Source organism: Centruroides sculpturatus, unplaced genomic scaffold (genome assembly GCF_000671375.1).
Source record: "Centruroides sculpturatus isolate CEXI.00-Female unplaced genomic scaffold, Cexi_2.0 scaffold1663, whole genome shotgun sequence".
NCBI lineage: Eukaryota > Metazoa > Arthropoda > Arachnida > Scorpiones > Buthidae > Centruroides > Centruroides sculpturatus.
Window position 1 is genome coordinate 218 of NW_019386018.1, and position 17,965 is coordinate 18,182.

At 33.5% G+C, this 17,965-nt stretch overlaps 1 protein-coding gene across 1 annotated transcript; it reads left to right on the forward strand.

The window, feature by feature from the left end:
* Positions 1 to 210: 210 nt before the first annotated feature.
* On the forward strand, positions 211 to 15,888 carry LOC111613147. Its single transcript, XM_023354462.1, has 3 exons — positions 211 to 450; positions 5,786 to 5,878; positions 15,751 to 15,888. The coding sequence occupies exons 1-3, from the start codon at positions 262 to 264 to the stop codon at positions 15,883 to 15,885; spliced, it is 417 nt and encodes a 138-aa protein (XP_023210230.1). The 5' UTR covers positions 211 to 261; the 3' UTR covers positions 15,886 to 15,888.
* Positions 15,889 to 17,965: the final 2,077 nt, after the last annotated feature.

Below are 17,965 nucleotides of genomic sequence, written 5' to 3' on the forward strand. Positions count from 1 at the left end.
ATTCCGCAAAAAAATGGTGAAAATTCGAGTAATTGAAAAACAGTAGTAAGACAGACAAAGCATAAACATACATAAAAGTTTGGTCTTCGTGTTTTTATGTATGTAAAGCTAGAGACTACCTAAATACTCTCATATTTATGTCCCAATTGAATAGATTTCACCTACGTGCATTCATTTTAGCTAGATTCATATCAATATTTTATTTATATTTAGGTCCAAAATAAATGTTCTGAATTTAACAAAATATACCAACAGTTCAGAATGGAAGTAAAAAATTATTACAAAGTGGAACTTCCAGAATTTGAATTCAATCCTTCTGCTAATTCTCTGCAATATAATGTGTGGATTGAAAATATCAATCCAAAATTACTTGACAGTGAAACAAGGATAAAAGATATAACGGTTAAGAATGAAAATTTATTGTTAGAACAACAAAATTTGAAAAAAGGAGTAAGTTTTTAATACTTTAAAAGGTTTATTTATTTCAGTTATAAAAATAATTGTTTTAATGATTTTATCATATAAGATATAATGTAATTGTCATGCAGATTATTTTGTAATATGTCTAAATGCAGTTGAACTATAATGAGCTTAGTTGTAATGTATAATAATACAAGAAAAATAATAAATTTAAATTAAGTGTTTTAATATCAAAAATACATTTTGGTTAGATAACTTTTTAGAACTTGTTTCATTAAATTCTGTTATAAAAGGAAAATGAATGCAATATATTAATCTCCATTTTATTTTGTAATTATATATCTACAGTAGACCCTCAATTTAATGGACTTCAGTTCATTGGACTTTGGATTTAATGGACAAAAGTGTTTGTTCTAAACTAATGATTTATAACCGTTTTTTTTATTTGTGGATAGTGCACTTGATGAACATCATAATAATATTTTAATTGTGTTTAAATATAATAACATTTTAATGCATCCTGTACATTATAAATTTGTTATTACATGTTTTTAAACACAATAAATTTAATGAACTTTTGGCAATAACAAACATTTCTTTTCCTGATTAGTCTATTAAATTGAGAGTCTCATGGAAGGTCACATGGAGTTCCAATTAGTCATTGCAATGTTATTAAGTTTTTCCACAGTGAGTGGTTGCAGAGACATATCGTAGTAGTTACGTGTGTTTTGTTGACTTGTTCCAGAATTTTACAGATTGAAAAGTGGGATCTTTTATATAACATATTTTACATACAATGGGGTCCCAATTTTCAAGAATTAGAAAAATTCTTCTGTGAAGATTTTGATGATAGTGACAATGATCTCGATTTTGAAATTTTTAGCAATCATGACATGGATTCAGAACAAGAATTTGATAGGAATGAACGTGATCTAGAGGAGGATTATTTGAATGGAAAAAAATGGATATTTCAAATGGAGGAAATGTCAACCAGAAAAAAATGTAAGAACAAGGAAACATAATATGGTCTTGAAATTGCCTGGATTGTGACCAACATCTAAAAGACGGAAAATTCTGATGTTGTGAAAGTATGGGGTTTTCTATTCACCCAGACTTATCTTGATAAAATTATTCTGTGAACAAATGTAAAAATAGCTAAACTTAGAGTAAAATATGTTGAAAAAATTTATCTTATCTTCAAGATGTTGACTCAGTTGAACTGAATGCATTGAGTAGATTGTTGGTATATACAGCTATTTTCAAATCAGAAAATGAGTCAATTCATAGCTTGTTTGCAACAGATGGAACAGGCAATTACATTCTTCAATATACTGTTTCTAAAGAAAGGTTTTTGTTTTTACTCTTTGCATTAGAATTTGACATGATGATTGAGAAGAAAAAAGAAGATAAAGCAGCAGCAATTTCAGCAATATTTCAATGATTCGTTGAAAATAGCCAACTTTGCTACTACATTAGGTGCATCAGTCTGTGTGGATGAAATGCTTGTATCTTTTTGAGGAAGGTGCATGTTTAGGATGTACAAGCCAAATAAACAATCCAAAGACATATTGAAAATTCAGTGTTTGACTGATACATGAAAAAACTATTTGAATAACACGTATGTTGGTTCTGGCAGAGGCAATGATTCGAAAACTGTCAGATTATGAAAAATCTCTTAGCAAGCTGTGGTGAGGTTGGTGAAACCTATTGAGAACATTTGAAGAAATATTACTGGATATAACTGATATACATCAATAGAATTAGTGAAAGAACTTTCAAAAAAGGATTTTTCATATGTTGGAAGCTTGAAGAAATGAAATTCCACATTAGTTTCTTTTCAATTAAATCACCATTTATGTGTGACTATATATTTTGAACAAACTGGATAAAAATAGATAAAAAAATCACACCTTTAAAAGATCCAGTAATTTAATAAAATAATAACATTTTCGATCAGTTTTACTGATCTTCATCAGTTACAATAGAATAGAACACTAATACAAAAATTAAAAAATTTAAACGTTATTATTTTATTAAATTCATTACTGGATCTTTTAAAGGCATGATTTTTTTATTTATGTGTGAAGATAAGTTAACCATTTATTGCTTTATCAAAGGCACAACAATTGTTTCTTTTGTACCCAAACAAGTACAAAGCTGTGATACTGGTTTCCTCAATGCACCACTCCATAAACAATGATAAAGAGACAGGAAAGCTGAGATAATCGTGTTTTACAACACCACTAAAAGCAGGATGGATGGTCTTGATCAAAAATATGTCAACTACTCATCAGGTTGCCAGACAAGAAGGTGGCCATTAGCTTTTTTTTTTCCTACACTGGTGGATGTTACTTGTGGTGTAAACTCATATATGTTACATCAAGCCTATTCAAAAGCAGAATTGATGACAAGGCTTCATTTTTCTGAAATTGGTGGCAAGTAGCCTTACCAATCCTCACGTGCTATGCAGACTCTACATTGGACATCTAAAAGAGCTGGGTTTCTGCATCAAGAGAATACTGCATATATAAAGGAGACTCACCTATAAGAGAGAGAACTGTTCAGCAAACAAAAAACAAGATATTCATGTCAGCAGTTCCAATTTGCTTGGGGTGCTCTGAAAAGGTGTGCATGTAGTGCTTGCATACTCAGAGTAGTTTCCTAATAAAAAGAACAAGAAAAGAAATATTAATTTCTTTTAAGTTTTGAAAAAAAGAATTGTGTCAACACAACACACATTGAAAAAATTGTTTTTCAATGTGTGTTGTGTTGTGTAATAAAAATGTGTGTGATATTTGAAAGAAAAATGGCATAAGTCATGACATCATTGTGTACAAATCTTTTCTTTGAAATTTCTGAAGTTATTTCATTAAACATTTAAAACTGCAGTGAAAGAATATTGGGTTTTAAACTTTTCTTCATTGATGTTAAAAATGTGTAAAAAAAATTTCTTTAAAAGATTCTCTAAAAATTTAAATTACAAAAAAGTAAAAATAAATTTCTTGCTATTTTTGTCTATTTTTTTTTATCCCCTTAGAGTTGAGAGTCTTAATTTTTTTTTAATATTTTTAATTTGGATTTTAAACTCATCTATAATCATACAAAGTTCTAGGAATTCATAAGAAGCTGAACAAAAGAGTAATTTCATATTATTAAAAAGCAGAGGTCTGGAAGACCCCTCCATAGTATTTATGTCACTATTATTATCTATAGTACTTAAGGGTTAACAAAAAGAAATGATTAACTAAATCATTGTAAATGATTATTTTATTTCACTTACCAGGTTTCTTTGCAACTTTAGATTACAGTGGTACCTCAGCATACAAAATTAATCCGTTCCGACACTGAGATCGTATCATAAAAATGTCATAAGGTGAATCATTTTCCCCACATGTAAAACCAAATAATTCGTTCCAACACGAAAAACACACTCAAATTAAAGCTAAGTAATACATTAAAAAAAAATAATAATAACTATAGTAAGGAAAACACTGAAAAATGCATTTTGTAGTTGTAAATGTATAAATAACTGTAATAGAATAATAATTGATAAAAAAAAATGTAGTTTTATTTGCGGTTTACCTTTGAGGATAGACGATGGTGGAGGTTTAAACTGGTGGCGCGAGAAGGGAAATGATACTAAACTTAACTTGCGTAATATAATGTAACAATAACTTAAAAATAACTTAACACTAATTTTTTAACTTTTTTGTTTTATATATATACAAGTTTTAGTATCAAATATATATATATTTTTTTATTTTTTATTCACTGCTTTTTACTTTCTTTCCTTCACTTCCACCAGCACTTTCACTGGATAGAGGTTGTTTGGTAAAATATCTATCCAAAGCGGTTTGGCTTTGCCTACTTTTTAAAATGTTTCTAAAATGACANTAGGAATTTCTAAAAACAAAATAAAAAAATAAAATTAATTTTATTTATTCTTAAAAGATTGTAAATTCTCCTTTCTTACCAGAACATCTTTAGTAACTAAATTTTTAACTAAAAATTTATATTCGTAAATCTTTTTCATGTTAATAATTTCAAACTGAAGTTTTCTCTATTGAATTTCCTGAATAATTAACAATTTTTGGGAATTCTCTGCAACTAAATAAATTTTGTGTATAGTAAAAATTGGTTATTTTTATATATGTAAGTATTAATTTTATCAGGTTGTAAAGGTGAAATTTAGACATATTGGGAAAAACTTTATTGACAATTAACTTAACAACAGTTACACTTCAGCTTGATAGGTAATCACCATCAACATCAATCATGCTACAAACTTTTAATCTTATGAGCATGAATAACTGAGGTTTTTCTATGAAGAAAGTCTCAAGTGTCAATGAACTATATATTGGCAGTATGGTTCTGCAGGGTGCAAAATAGATGATAGTTGTTTGGTGTTAAATCTGGGCTGTAAGGTGGATGAAGCAGAACTTCTCAGCCCATACCAGCTTCTCTAAGATCATCATCACTCTGTGTGTTGCATGTTGTTGTGACAGTATAGGACTTTGTGAACTTTTGGATGAAGTTCTTTGATCTTGATGTTCAAATGATCCAGTTGTTCATAGTAGAGTTCTTTCATAACAGTGATGTTGGTTGAAAGCAGTTTCATCATTATCATACCAAACATAGATCATCTCCTTATTCTGCACTATTGGCCCTTTGACATTTGCAAAACTGGTTGACCTTTTTTCACCCACAAACGCTTTAACCAACACTTTGCAGCTGAGATCTTGAGCCTTCATTGCATTGTGGCACTTTTGAAGTGATGGAACATCATCACAAGAATGTGCTCTTTTGAAATTTCATATAGTCATATATTGCTGATGCATCTATTTCCAATGAAATATGTAATGAACTACTCTTTTTTACTCAACTTATCTTTACATCAAATGTTTTAGAGCATTTTTTCTATTCATTTATAGAAAAAAATTGAAATGCCTAAATTTTACCTTTACAACCTGATATACAGTATATTATATAAGCTGAGTAAATAGTACATGTATAATACTTAATTTCTAGTATTTTAAATTAATATAATCAGTCTTAGTTTTTTTTTTTGGTTAAATGTTTTGATAATTTAACTATTATACAATATTAAATTTTATTCAAAATAGTTTTTTAAAGTACAGACCTAATGATAGTCTTCTTAAATGATTTATTATGAAGTTTTCCATAAGAGCATTTATAATTTTGAAAACTTTAAAGCTCTTTTTGAAATATTTTCATTTTATGTTATACATTATTTTAATATAATAAAATATTTATTTTTCAGATATTATGTGAAGATTTAGTACAGATATATTTTAGAGATGATACCATAAAATATAATATTGATATTTCCTTAATTTTTTTTCAGTTGGCTATGCAAAATGCTGAATTGCATTTATCACTACAAGTTTTTGAAACAAAACTGGAACAACAACAAAAGTTACAGGATGCTAGAAGACAGGTATTTATCAAATAAACAATATTTTTAGTTTTAAAAATTTTTTGCCAGATAGTGATTAAGTTTAAAATTAAAAATGAAGATCAAGTCTGTTGGAAAAACAGTTACATTTATTCACTTTCATTGTTCTGGAATACAACTTTTGACAACTGACCTTTCTTTGTAGGCTCTTTGGCCACCAAAATTTTAAAAAATTTCTTTAAAAACAATGAAAAACATCTGACTAAAAACAACACTTAAAATCAGAGCTGATAACACTATAGATGTTATCTTTCTTTTCCATTCATACCATACCATTCATCTATACTTGGTCTTCAATTTTAATTTTAAAAATAAACAATATTATATTGATTGAATTCAGCCAGATTTATAGTGAGAAATGACCCTGACATATCTGGGACAGATTGCCTATGAAAAATTCTTGAAATTGCTTGCCTAGACTTGATTCCAGATTTCAGAGCAGTAAACTGCCTTGGCTATTTCAGTTTTGATATTTAAATTATTGAATTGATTTAAAGATAAACTATTTTAAATTATCATTTATATTTCTTATACAATTATATACTTTATTTGGTTTAATTGAATTTTTAATATTTTAAATTACCAGCTTTTTAACATTACATTTGAAAAAATGCATACACATATATGTTGTGTATATTTTCTTTTCAAAACATGCAAAGAGGATTACATATATATAATCTGTTTTGTTAAGATCTATAAATATAAATTCAATTTTGAGTATGCAATTAAATTTTAAAATCAAGTTAAAATTTTCAAAAATATTTTGAACAAAACCATTATTAATGATATCTGAATTATGTATATCTTTAATTGAAAATACATTATACATTTAATATTTATATGTGAATAATCATTATATAATTTTGTGAATCATTTTGATTTATTTATTTCTTTATTCACATATTACTATTTCAATATGATTTACTTGATATAATTTATTATATCAATGTACCGGATTTCTCTGCCTGCTTCTTGCCTGTGTTGGTGAGCTTTTTGCTGAGGTCTACTTTTGTGTTTGTTGGGCTCTATTGAGTGTTTTTACTGCTGGTTTTTTGTCATTTTAGTTAGTATTTGTCTTCACTTCTGTAACCTGTTACCAGTGTGTTACATGTAAAAAATACAGTGGGTGACAAACATTTTCAAACTATTGCAAAGTTCTTCTTCAGGTCAAATAGATTTGGAATGCTTCAGAATGGAATGTAAAGATTTAAAACAAAATTGAATGTCATTTCAATGAAATCCATTTCACCAGGCATGTGCGATCATGTGCTGATGGATATAATTACAGGTCGATATCTATACGGGTCTGCCAGGCTAGTGACAGACTAAGCTCCTCCTTCAGGTTGATGCAGGTGGTCTGTTGGTCGGCTTTGTAAATGGCTATGGCTTTTAGCCATTTAAGATGGTCCTGGTGGAGCATGGTGACAACAATTTTGGCCTTGTCAAACTCCGCCTCGATGTCTGGATCAGATGCATACATGGCAAGTGCAGTAGTGTGTCGTCCATGTTGAATGTCCGCTCGGTGTTCTCTTACCTGCGTACTTAAGGAGCATTTGGTAGAATTAATATATAACAAGTCCTTGCTCCATCTGTTATCCTTAAGTTGAATGGCGTATACAGCAGGAAGTCTCATACAATCCGGAGAGTCTATTTCATTCCGAGGATGTCAAAGATCGTCGGACATCTCTTGTATGTTATTCGCAATTTGTTGGCAATCCTCGCATGCACTGCTTTAAGATACAGGTTAAACATGATGAGAACACATGTTGGACTGTCAGGATCCAAGTTAGCACTATCATGCACAGTGGGAGTACGTTGTGAGCGGTGATATCACTCAACCAAACAGTGCATTAGGGTGGGGTACCTGTGTTTGGTTGCTATTAACTCAAGCTAACTTAGCTGGTAGGGCTTATGAGGTGGATGAATGTGAAAATGCCCTTTTGACCAGAGTGTTAAAAGCTGCAGTCATGTATGAGAATGGGTCAGACAAACCAACTGGTATGTACGTAGAAGTAGCACACGGCTTGCAGTACACTGATGTGTGTATGTTGGATCCTTTCATTCTAATGTTAATGTCCAGAAAGTGGACCTCCTTGCTGCTAGCTTGCTCAATTCCTACTGTTAAACCATATGGATTGTCGTTGACAGCTTGCACGAAAGACGACATATCTGGTATTACTCTCCACGTGAGAAAATGTCGTCAATGTATCTCTTATGGAATAGGATGTTTGGGAGGAATGATGGAAGGACCTTGCACTCAAGTTGTTAATGACCATTTCACAAAGGTCTCCAGACACAGAGCTACTCATGGGTACTCCTCTCTTCTGCCAGTAAACAATACCATCAAAAGTATAAATAGAATCATAACAGATGAGATGGGTCATTTCTAGTACTTGTTGGTGTAGTACCTGATCTTGAACCAAAGTAAACAAAAAATCCCTAAGGAGCAAAAGGCTGGAGGGAGCTCCATTGACCTGTAATTATATCCATCAGCACGCAATTGCGCATGCCTGACGAAACGGATTTCTTCGAAATGACATCCGATTTCGTTTTAAATCTTTACATTCCATTCTGAAGCATTCAAAACTTATTTGACCTGAAGAAGAACTTTGTGATAGTTTGAAAATGTTAGGAGTATTAAGTACTGGGGTTGGATGTCACGCCAACAGTTATCTCAATCAAAACTTCTTCCAAAACTTCAGACTATGAGGCGTTAAATATAGTCAAAAATATTTTATTCTTGCGAGCGCTTTTGACGTAAATATGCACGTCGTCTTCAGGCAATTCAAAATCGAATAGAGAGATTTATTCGATTATTGCCTGAAGACGACTTGCATATTTACGTCGAAAGCGCTCGCAAGAATAAAATATTTTTGATTATATTTAACGCCTCATAGTCTGACGTTTTGGAAGAAGTTTTGATTTGAAAATGTTTGTCACCCACTGTATTTTTTACACGTAACACACTGGTAACAGATTACAGAAGTGAGAAGAACCGGTGTTGAAGTAAAGATGAACTCTATAGTTAGTATTTGTATTACTGCTTAGATTTTGAGTCAGTTTTTCGTTCTCAATAGGCTAGATTTTTCATTTTCACGTGTTTCTCAGTTAGGCTTTGTGGTTAGGCTTAGCTAGCTCAGTTTCTGTTTTGGCTTTGCCAGGCAAAAACAGTTAGATTTTTTTTGATTTCATCGATATAAATTTACTCTTTTTCAACTTCCGCTCGATCACTTTCTTGTTTCTGACTAGCCTTTGTAAATTTTTTAGTTTTTAGGATGTTTTTCAGATAGTTAGTCTTATCTTAGTTTAGATCTAAGTTAGATAATTCTCTTTTTGTAGTCAGTTAGGTCTCCAGGTGTTTAACTTCCCATATAATTTTGGTTTTTCTCTGTTAAATAGTTTTTCTGATTTTACTGCATTGCATTAGTTTTTCAGGGTTTTCTGAGTTGTTCTTCAGCCTTTTCAGTTGTGAGTTCATAGGCCTTACTAGGCCAGTTTTAACTGCCTAGCCATTTTCGTAGCTTTTTCGGTGTCCATCTGGTTCTGGAAACACTGGGGTCAGGGGCCCATGCTCAGACATCTCATCAATCTGTAAAAAGCTTAGGGAACTTTTGGACATTATTTTGGGAAACTGTCCAGAAGAATGCAGCTCTTCTGTTCGGAAAGAGAACAGAAAAATTCGTGAAGCTGCAAATGATCTTTTTCTTGTTAGCAGATTAGACTATCTGAGCATTGGTTCATCATCCCAACAATGTTGTTGATATGTTGAATAGTTTAATTAGCGAAGCAGTTTCAAAATCCTTAGCTGATAGTGTCTGTTGTATTCAACAGGAGGTTTCTGAGGAGGTTGGCTCTCTCGTCGATAGCAAAGTCGATAAAATATTGGACCCTGCGAAAGACTATTCTGACTTACTGACCTCCTTTTATGCTGGTTGCTGCAAGGGCTAACACAACAAATACCAAAATTATCCAGAAAACAGTTCAAAAGCATACACAGTCCAGTGCGGGCACACACACAGTTCTCATTTTTTCAAAAGAAAACATTAATATTACTCAGGATGAAATAAGACAAACACTCACTACAAACATAAAATCTATCAGTTAGGAATCTCAGTTGAAGCACTCAGGAAATTTAGGACTAAGGGAGTTTGCATTCAGTTAAATACAGTGGCAGTGACAAAATGGTGCCACAAACTCAGTAAAAACATTAATGGATAGGTTAGAAATCAGATACTTGGCAGTCAAGCAATCTAAGTTTATTCTGTTAAATGTTGTCACCAGCACCTTTATAGAAGAACTCCACATCCAGAATTCTGCAATAAATATTACACTCACACTCCAGGAATTTCAAGACTTGCTGTGTTCTAACCAAAATAAACCGCAACATAACAGACACTTTTAGATTGCATGTTGTCCTTCAGGTAACTCGTAGTATCAGGAACACATTAATTCAACAGCAGTATGTTAGTGTGCAATGGGCAACAATAGCTGTAGATGACTATATTCCTCTCACATGCTGTTACAAATGCTGTGGTTATGGCCATCTAGCTATTAAATGTACAGAAAAACAACACTGTAGATTTAATAGTCACTGCATGGGCAACCACAGCTACAAGGTTTGCCGCATTCACAGTCAGGAACCATGCTGCATTAATTGTGCAAAGGCCAATAACACACTACCAGAAGGGAGAAAACATAAGACTGCACATAATGCATTCTCTCAACAGTGCCCCATAACCAAAATTCGTGAAAACACAAGCTGCCAGTAGGGTCAGCTATGAATAATACACCCTTACAAAATACGAACACAGGCAGCTATAAACTCATACAGATTAATGCACAGAAATGCAAAGCTGCCTGCTCCCTCCTCATTCACACTTTCAATGTACACAATACAGACATAATCATGATCCATAAACCCTACACTATTAACAACATGATAGTCAGTTCAATGACTGGAACCAGCTCAGGACCCTGGCTATCACATCAAGGTTGGTATTATCATCAGGAACAAAAACATTACCATTGTCTGTGTTACAGACAATAACACTCACCTTTACATATGTTCTGTCTACATTCCAGACACCACTAACATTGAGACAGTTATTGAAGACAATCATCACCTCCTGAACTCAAAGATAAACCTATCCTAATAGGAGGATACTTTAATGCCAAGTCTGCAACCTGTTATAGTCCAAAAGATGACCCTAGGGGTAATGTAGTTAACGAAACCATGGCCCAACACAACGTTACTCACTTTAACACCAGGATTTTTCTGACCTACTCCTGTATCATGGAGGAAAGTTGGATTGACCTAACATTAGGAAATAGTCACATCACCCATAGAGTCAACCACTGTTACACTACCGACATAGATTCTGCCAGTGACCATAAGTATATCTTCACCAAACTAAACACTACTAGTAATACTAATAATCATAGTTTGCATTATACTCGCACTAACTGGCAATTATTCTGCAACACTTTCAATAACATTTGGGCTGGTATCCCTCACTACAGTCACTATACTCAGGACACCTTAGACAATCTTGTCTAAGGTATCCTTGTTTGTATAAGAAAACAAAGCGTTTACATCACGCTAATTTTCACAACTCTAAGACAATCTTGTCACCAGGCTTACAAATACAATCACTAACTCTTACGTTATTGCCTCTGAGGTCAAACATTGTAAACACAAAAAGGTTCCTTGGTGGACCACAGCTAGAAAACAAGAAAAAAGTTGTTAGGAGATTAAAAAGGCAATTTAGGAATGAGAGAACATTAAAGTCACACTTAGAGACCAGTACAGGCACGAACACATTGCTTACAAAACCCTTATAAATAAAACAAGGACTAACTCTTGGAAGGATTTCTGTACCAACACTTGTGGTCACAACCCCTGGTCTGAACTGTACTACTTAGCTTGTAAGGAAAAACACCAGCTCCAGCTCCCCGATGGTTGCTACACCAACAACACAAAAGAAACTATCATGCATATCTTCACCAGCCTTTACCCTTCAGATGACCCACAGCAGGATGACAATACGCAAGCAGTCACCTGGAGTTCTACACTCACTCCATCTAATATGGACAATGACCACAACTTCACCTACATTAAGGTTTTGAATGCCATCTGTTCGCTCATCGATAACAAAGCCCCAGGTCTTGACAGCATAACCACTAGGATGATAAAGCACGCATTTGAGGTCAATCCTACAGTGTTTGTAATTCTCTTCAATATCTGCTTGAACACTGGCCTTTTTCCTACTCAGTGGAAAAAGGCTAGTGTCAAATTGATTCCCAAATCCACCAGTGCTAACACTTAAAAATAATTTCAGGCCAATCTGCCTTCTCCCAATTCTGGGAAAAGTATTACAGTCTAATGATTAATAGGATCACTTAGCATCCATGCAAGCATAGAGCCCTGCATCAGAATCAATTTGGCTTCTCTAAAAATAAAGGTACTGTAAATGCCATCCACCAAGTTGTTAATTAAATCCACCAGACTAAACAAAACAATCAGCATACTGCAATTATCTCTATTGACTTTAGAGGCATTTTTGATCACACCTGGTGGCCTTCTAACTTATACGCATTACATGCTCATCACTGCCCTCAAAATCTTTACAAACTTTTTCAGTCCTGTCTTAGTGACAGGAGTCCAGGTGTTTATACAACACAAAATAACATAGTCATACTCATCACTCAAGGCTGTCCTCAGGAATCCAGGTCTGGTCCTGGTCTCTGGAATATAGCTTATAACTGTATTCTGCACTTAAATGACACCCTGCCTTCTGGCTGCCACATACAAGGCTTTGCGGATGACACAATTATCCTAGCTTCACACAGGAACAGTGAACACTTACAGGACATATGCAACATCATTCTCAGTAACATTCATCAGTGGCATATTAAGCATAGGCAACTCATTAACACAGACAAATGCAAAAGCATGATAGTTGGTAGAAACGTGCTACTCGTCAGGAAGCTTACCCTTCAAATAGGTGCTCACAGAATAAAGCAAACAACGGAAATTAAATATTTAGGTGTTATTCTTGATGAGAGACTTAACTTCACACCCCACATCAAACACATCATGGACAAACTAAAAAGATGGCCAATGCCCTCATTAGTATTGCTAGGAACACATGGGTTTTTGGCTCTAACACTACTAAGCTTATTTACAGGGGTGCAATTCAGTCAGCACTCCTCTATGCCATACAGTTCTGGGGCCACATGGCCGCCAAAGTCCATAACTGTAAAAAACTGTTATCTGTTCAAAAGATTGCAGCTCTCTGCATTTGTAAGGCTTATAGGACTACACTCATTAGTGCCCTTTTGGTAATGTCAGGATTGACCCCTATCAACTTAGAAATTAAATGCATTATTTGGCAGGAAAATCTCGTCACCTTACCCTGGCAAGATTATAGCGACTTGGATGTTGACAAAATGATTAGAGTAGGTAAGATCCCCCCCCCCTCGTTTGACCTTGATCAATGATATCAAAAAATTCAGCATCGACAAAAATACCCTCCCACTTTATGATTACCATCCCTCCCACCAGCTTGCCCCTGACGTTTACTTCAAAGATCCAGGTGATCATCCCATGCTTAGGATTTACACTGATGGTTCCAAGATGGGTGATGATGTGGGTGCCACTTTTGTAGTTTACTCTGACTTAGGCCACAAGCTTCACAATGCTTGCTTTTGTCTAGGTACACACTGCTCAATAGCACAGGTAGAAACTTTAGCTATTTATATGAGCTTAATTCACATTAGGTGTAGGAAGAACAAAAGACACTACTTACACTGTCACATTTATTCTGACAGTAGGGTAGCTTTACACAAGATTGCGAAGTCTGATAGCCACTTAAAACTCGTCCATCTCATACACCACATTTTTAGACACTTAGACAACAACATTAGAATAGATTTAGTAATTTGAACACAAATCAGTTATTGTATTTATTCAGATACTTGGCAAATCTCATCATTAAATTTTATTCAGTTGATGCGTGTTCATGTATTTTTACACATTCCGGGCATTCCTTGCCCCTCTTCAGCCAACTTTTTGAAGAGGGGCAAGGAATGTCTGAAACGTAAAAATACAATGAACATGTATCAACTGAATAAAATTTAATGATGAGATTTGCCAAGTGTCTGAATAAATACAATAATTGATTTGTGTTTGAATTACTAAAAATTACTGGCACGGTTTTAAAAATACTAGAATAGATTTCCAATGGGTCCCAGGTCATGCAGCGGTTCTCGGCAACAAGACTGCTGACTGTCTTGCCAAACGAGCTGCAATGTCTTCAGTCACTAGTACTTTTAGTTACATTTCTACCTCGTACATCAACAATTACGTCAAGAAGCAAAGTTTCATTCTCTGGCAAGACAGCAGGGACCATGGTAGGTTCACCTACACTTTCATCCCTAAGGTTGATACTACTACGATTCTTTGCCACTTTTATCTTGGTTACAGCCTGACTTACAGGACATGGCAACTTTAAGCAATACTTGCATAGATTTAACCTTGGGGACAATTCACAATGTGATTGTGGTATTCCAGAGGACCAAATACCACTTCACTTAGTTTTTCGCTGCAATAGATACAATCACATTAGGGATAGCTTAATGAGAGCTGCTATTCTTGAAGGGTACAACTGGTCTTGCAACCGTCCGCACCAACTCATTCACACGCGTACAATGTTCCATCATTACTTGCATTCATATCCCTTAGTAGGGCTTTTGAGAGCACTCACTCCAGGGGCACAGATAGCAATTAGCTTTCTCTTGCTTTGTTTCAATTGTCAGTATATAGGTGCCTTTTAACTTTGTATTTTAATTCTTGTGTTCCATCTTTTTCAGTCTAAATTCGGTTAGTTTAAGTTACTCCTAGTTGTAAGTTAGATTAAGGACTCTTAGCTTGGTTTCCGGGTAGTCATTAATTTATTTATAACCTATAAAATAATTTTTATTGCTATATATATTGTAAAGTCTTTGTAAATCCGCACTTAAAATGTAAATTTTAATATTGGCGGTAGACTATCACACAGCTTTAGCCAATGATTTCACTTTATTCTATTACTATAGATGCACTTTATTCTATTACTATAGAAATTTAATTAAAATTTTTATTGCCACAATTTGTAGTTAACCATGTGTGAATGACTAATCTCATTAGGATAATTCCTAATTCTTGGTACCACATAATTAGCCATTTTTTTGAAAGCCACACTATTGGTTATATAGTTGGGCAGTTTTTTAATCATCATTATTAACTGAACTGAAATTACTATTATGAAGTTAAATTTACTTGATAATTATTAGTTATTTGATATAGAAAAATTTTTATTGACAAATTTTTATTTATGGAATTTATATTTTAGATAACCAGACATTCCAACAGAGTAATAATAAAGCACAGACAGATCTCTATTTATGGAAATACGACTTTCATAAATCCACACTTAGACAAAAAATCTCCAACCATACACAGAATTTAAGGATAGCACTTATGCAAAGCAAACAAAGTAAATTATGTGCAAGTTTGTGCAGTTAGACAACATAGGCTGCTGCATCTTTTCAGTTTAACTTTGTGTAATTTTGTTATGTTTGTGTTTGCAACAAAGATGTAGGCTATGTAAGGGTATTCTAAGATAGGCTAGGCTACAAGTGAAAAATTTGAATTATGTAGTGAGTTACAGAATAATCTATTTGCATAATTTGAGGTCTGTATAACTGTGTATAAAATTTTAATATTTTATTTTAGATTAAAGTGATAAAGCATAATATTATGTAACAGTAATAATGATAATTACAGAAAATAATTGTATGTTTTTTAATTTAAGGAAATGGAAAATGAAAGTAGTAGTTTACTTTTACGCTATGAAGATTTGAATAATAAAGTAGTTAAACTAAGGCAGCGCAATTCACAAGAACAGCAAAAACTTCGTGAGGAAATTTGGACATTAGAAAAACAGTAAGAATTTCTTTATCATTAAAGACTATATTTCAACAATTTTTATTTATAATATTAGATATATTTAGTTAGTTCAGGAAAATTTCAAGAATAACTAGAATAATTTAAGTACAATCATAATTTTAATCATAAATCATAATAGAGATTTTGGGATTCATAATAGTCTTAAAAGTTTTTTGAAAGAGTTTTAAATACTCTTATACAGGGTTTGTACAGACTTGGAAAGTCAGGGGATAACATTTTTGGCAGAAAAAGTCTTGGAATTTGCAAATATTGCAGAATCGTCTGATTCTCTCTTCTTTTTGATCTGAACATGTCTTTAAATTTGGTTCATTATAGGGAGGTCTACGAAAACTGGAGCAACCCAACAGATGGCAAGATTTGTCGTGCTTACATCTCGTAAACAATGAATGATAATGTAACAATTTAAATTTTGTTGAACTGTATTACATCCATATTTAAAATTGTAGGTAGTGGGGGTGTGCAGCTGTGTGAAGGAGGGGAAAGCAGTTGCATGTGAACACTTGAAATAGTGACGTGGTGTGTGTGTTTGGGCTGCAGAACTTTGGATGGCAAAGAGATAGGACATTGAAATTTGTGTCAATTTGTACAGTACAACAGAATATACAATATTATTTAGTAATAATAACCAATAAAATAGAATTTGTAAAGTTATAAGCTGATAACAGTGCGGGTTGAAAAAAATTTTCATAATGTTGAAGAAATTGCAAAGGAAATACACATTACTTACATTTCTGTTTGTATCATTGGAAAGAAAAATTGAAAAGGAATCAGAAAAATAACTAATGCTGAACGATGCAGATTATATAGAAAGCGTAATAAAACTGAGTGTGTCAACTTTGACGCAAATATTTTGAATGTGTTGCTGCCCAAACTGATAGATATTGACTTGGAATATGATAACCAGCAAGACTTTATTCCTTTACATCTTGTCCTTCCTGAAATAACACAAAGTTGGATCCATGCCTTAAACAATTGTGATTGTGTCTGTATGCACTCCTCCCATTTTTTTCATCTGCATGACATTTGATTAATTTATTGCAGTCAGTTGATGCCGTGGAGAGGCAAAAACTGTCAGTTTGGCTTAACAATATTCTGTACAGGACATTTTGGAGTGCTTGGCAGACCTGACATAATTTATGTATTTTTATTCATTATATTATTTGCTGCTGGCCACATACAATATATGGAGATAATAATCTGCCAATTTTGATGGATTGATGATCTGTAATATGTCTTCTCTCAAACTGCAAATTTTCGTTTTCAGATGACCCACAGAATTTCACAAGTATACCAAAATATCATCATAGAGTTAAAGTCTTGTTTTCGAAAACACCATTAACAATGACATGCTTTTCTGCCAAAACTCTGCCATTTCCATAGGCACGGATACCCAACTCTGACTCACTGTTTGATTAACCGACATTACTGCTCATAATGCACACCCACCATGCATGCAAAGACCAGCACCGACTCAGGCAATCAAACACGTGTCCGATCACATTTAACACATATATTAAAGTGGTGTACACAGATCGCCAACAAACAACAAATGCAGATAGCATATAGGAGATATCCGACGATCTTCGACATCCTCAGAAACTGTAAAGACTGTTCAATCGTAATAGGCTTTCTGTTGTTTACTCCATCCCACTTAAGGACAGCAGATGGGACAAGGACCTTATACATATATGTATATTGGTTCCACCAAGCTCTCCTTAAATACCAGAATACGGGAGCACCAAGCAAACCTCCAGCATTTGCAACACACCACTGCCTTGATCACTTATGCAGGTGATCCTGACATCGAAGCAGAATTCAACAAAGCCTGGAGCATCTAAAATGGCTAGAAGCTGTATCCATATACAAAGCTAGCCACATGACCACCTGTATCAACTGGAAAGAGGAGCTTAATCTATCGGTAGCTGGCAGGCCCTGATATACAATGTACTTTAATTACCACCACCCACGCATGAATGCACATGTCCAGCACAACGGATTTATTCATACAGACATTCAATTTAATTTTTAAATATTACGTTCTATTTTGAAGCATTCCATCA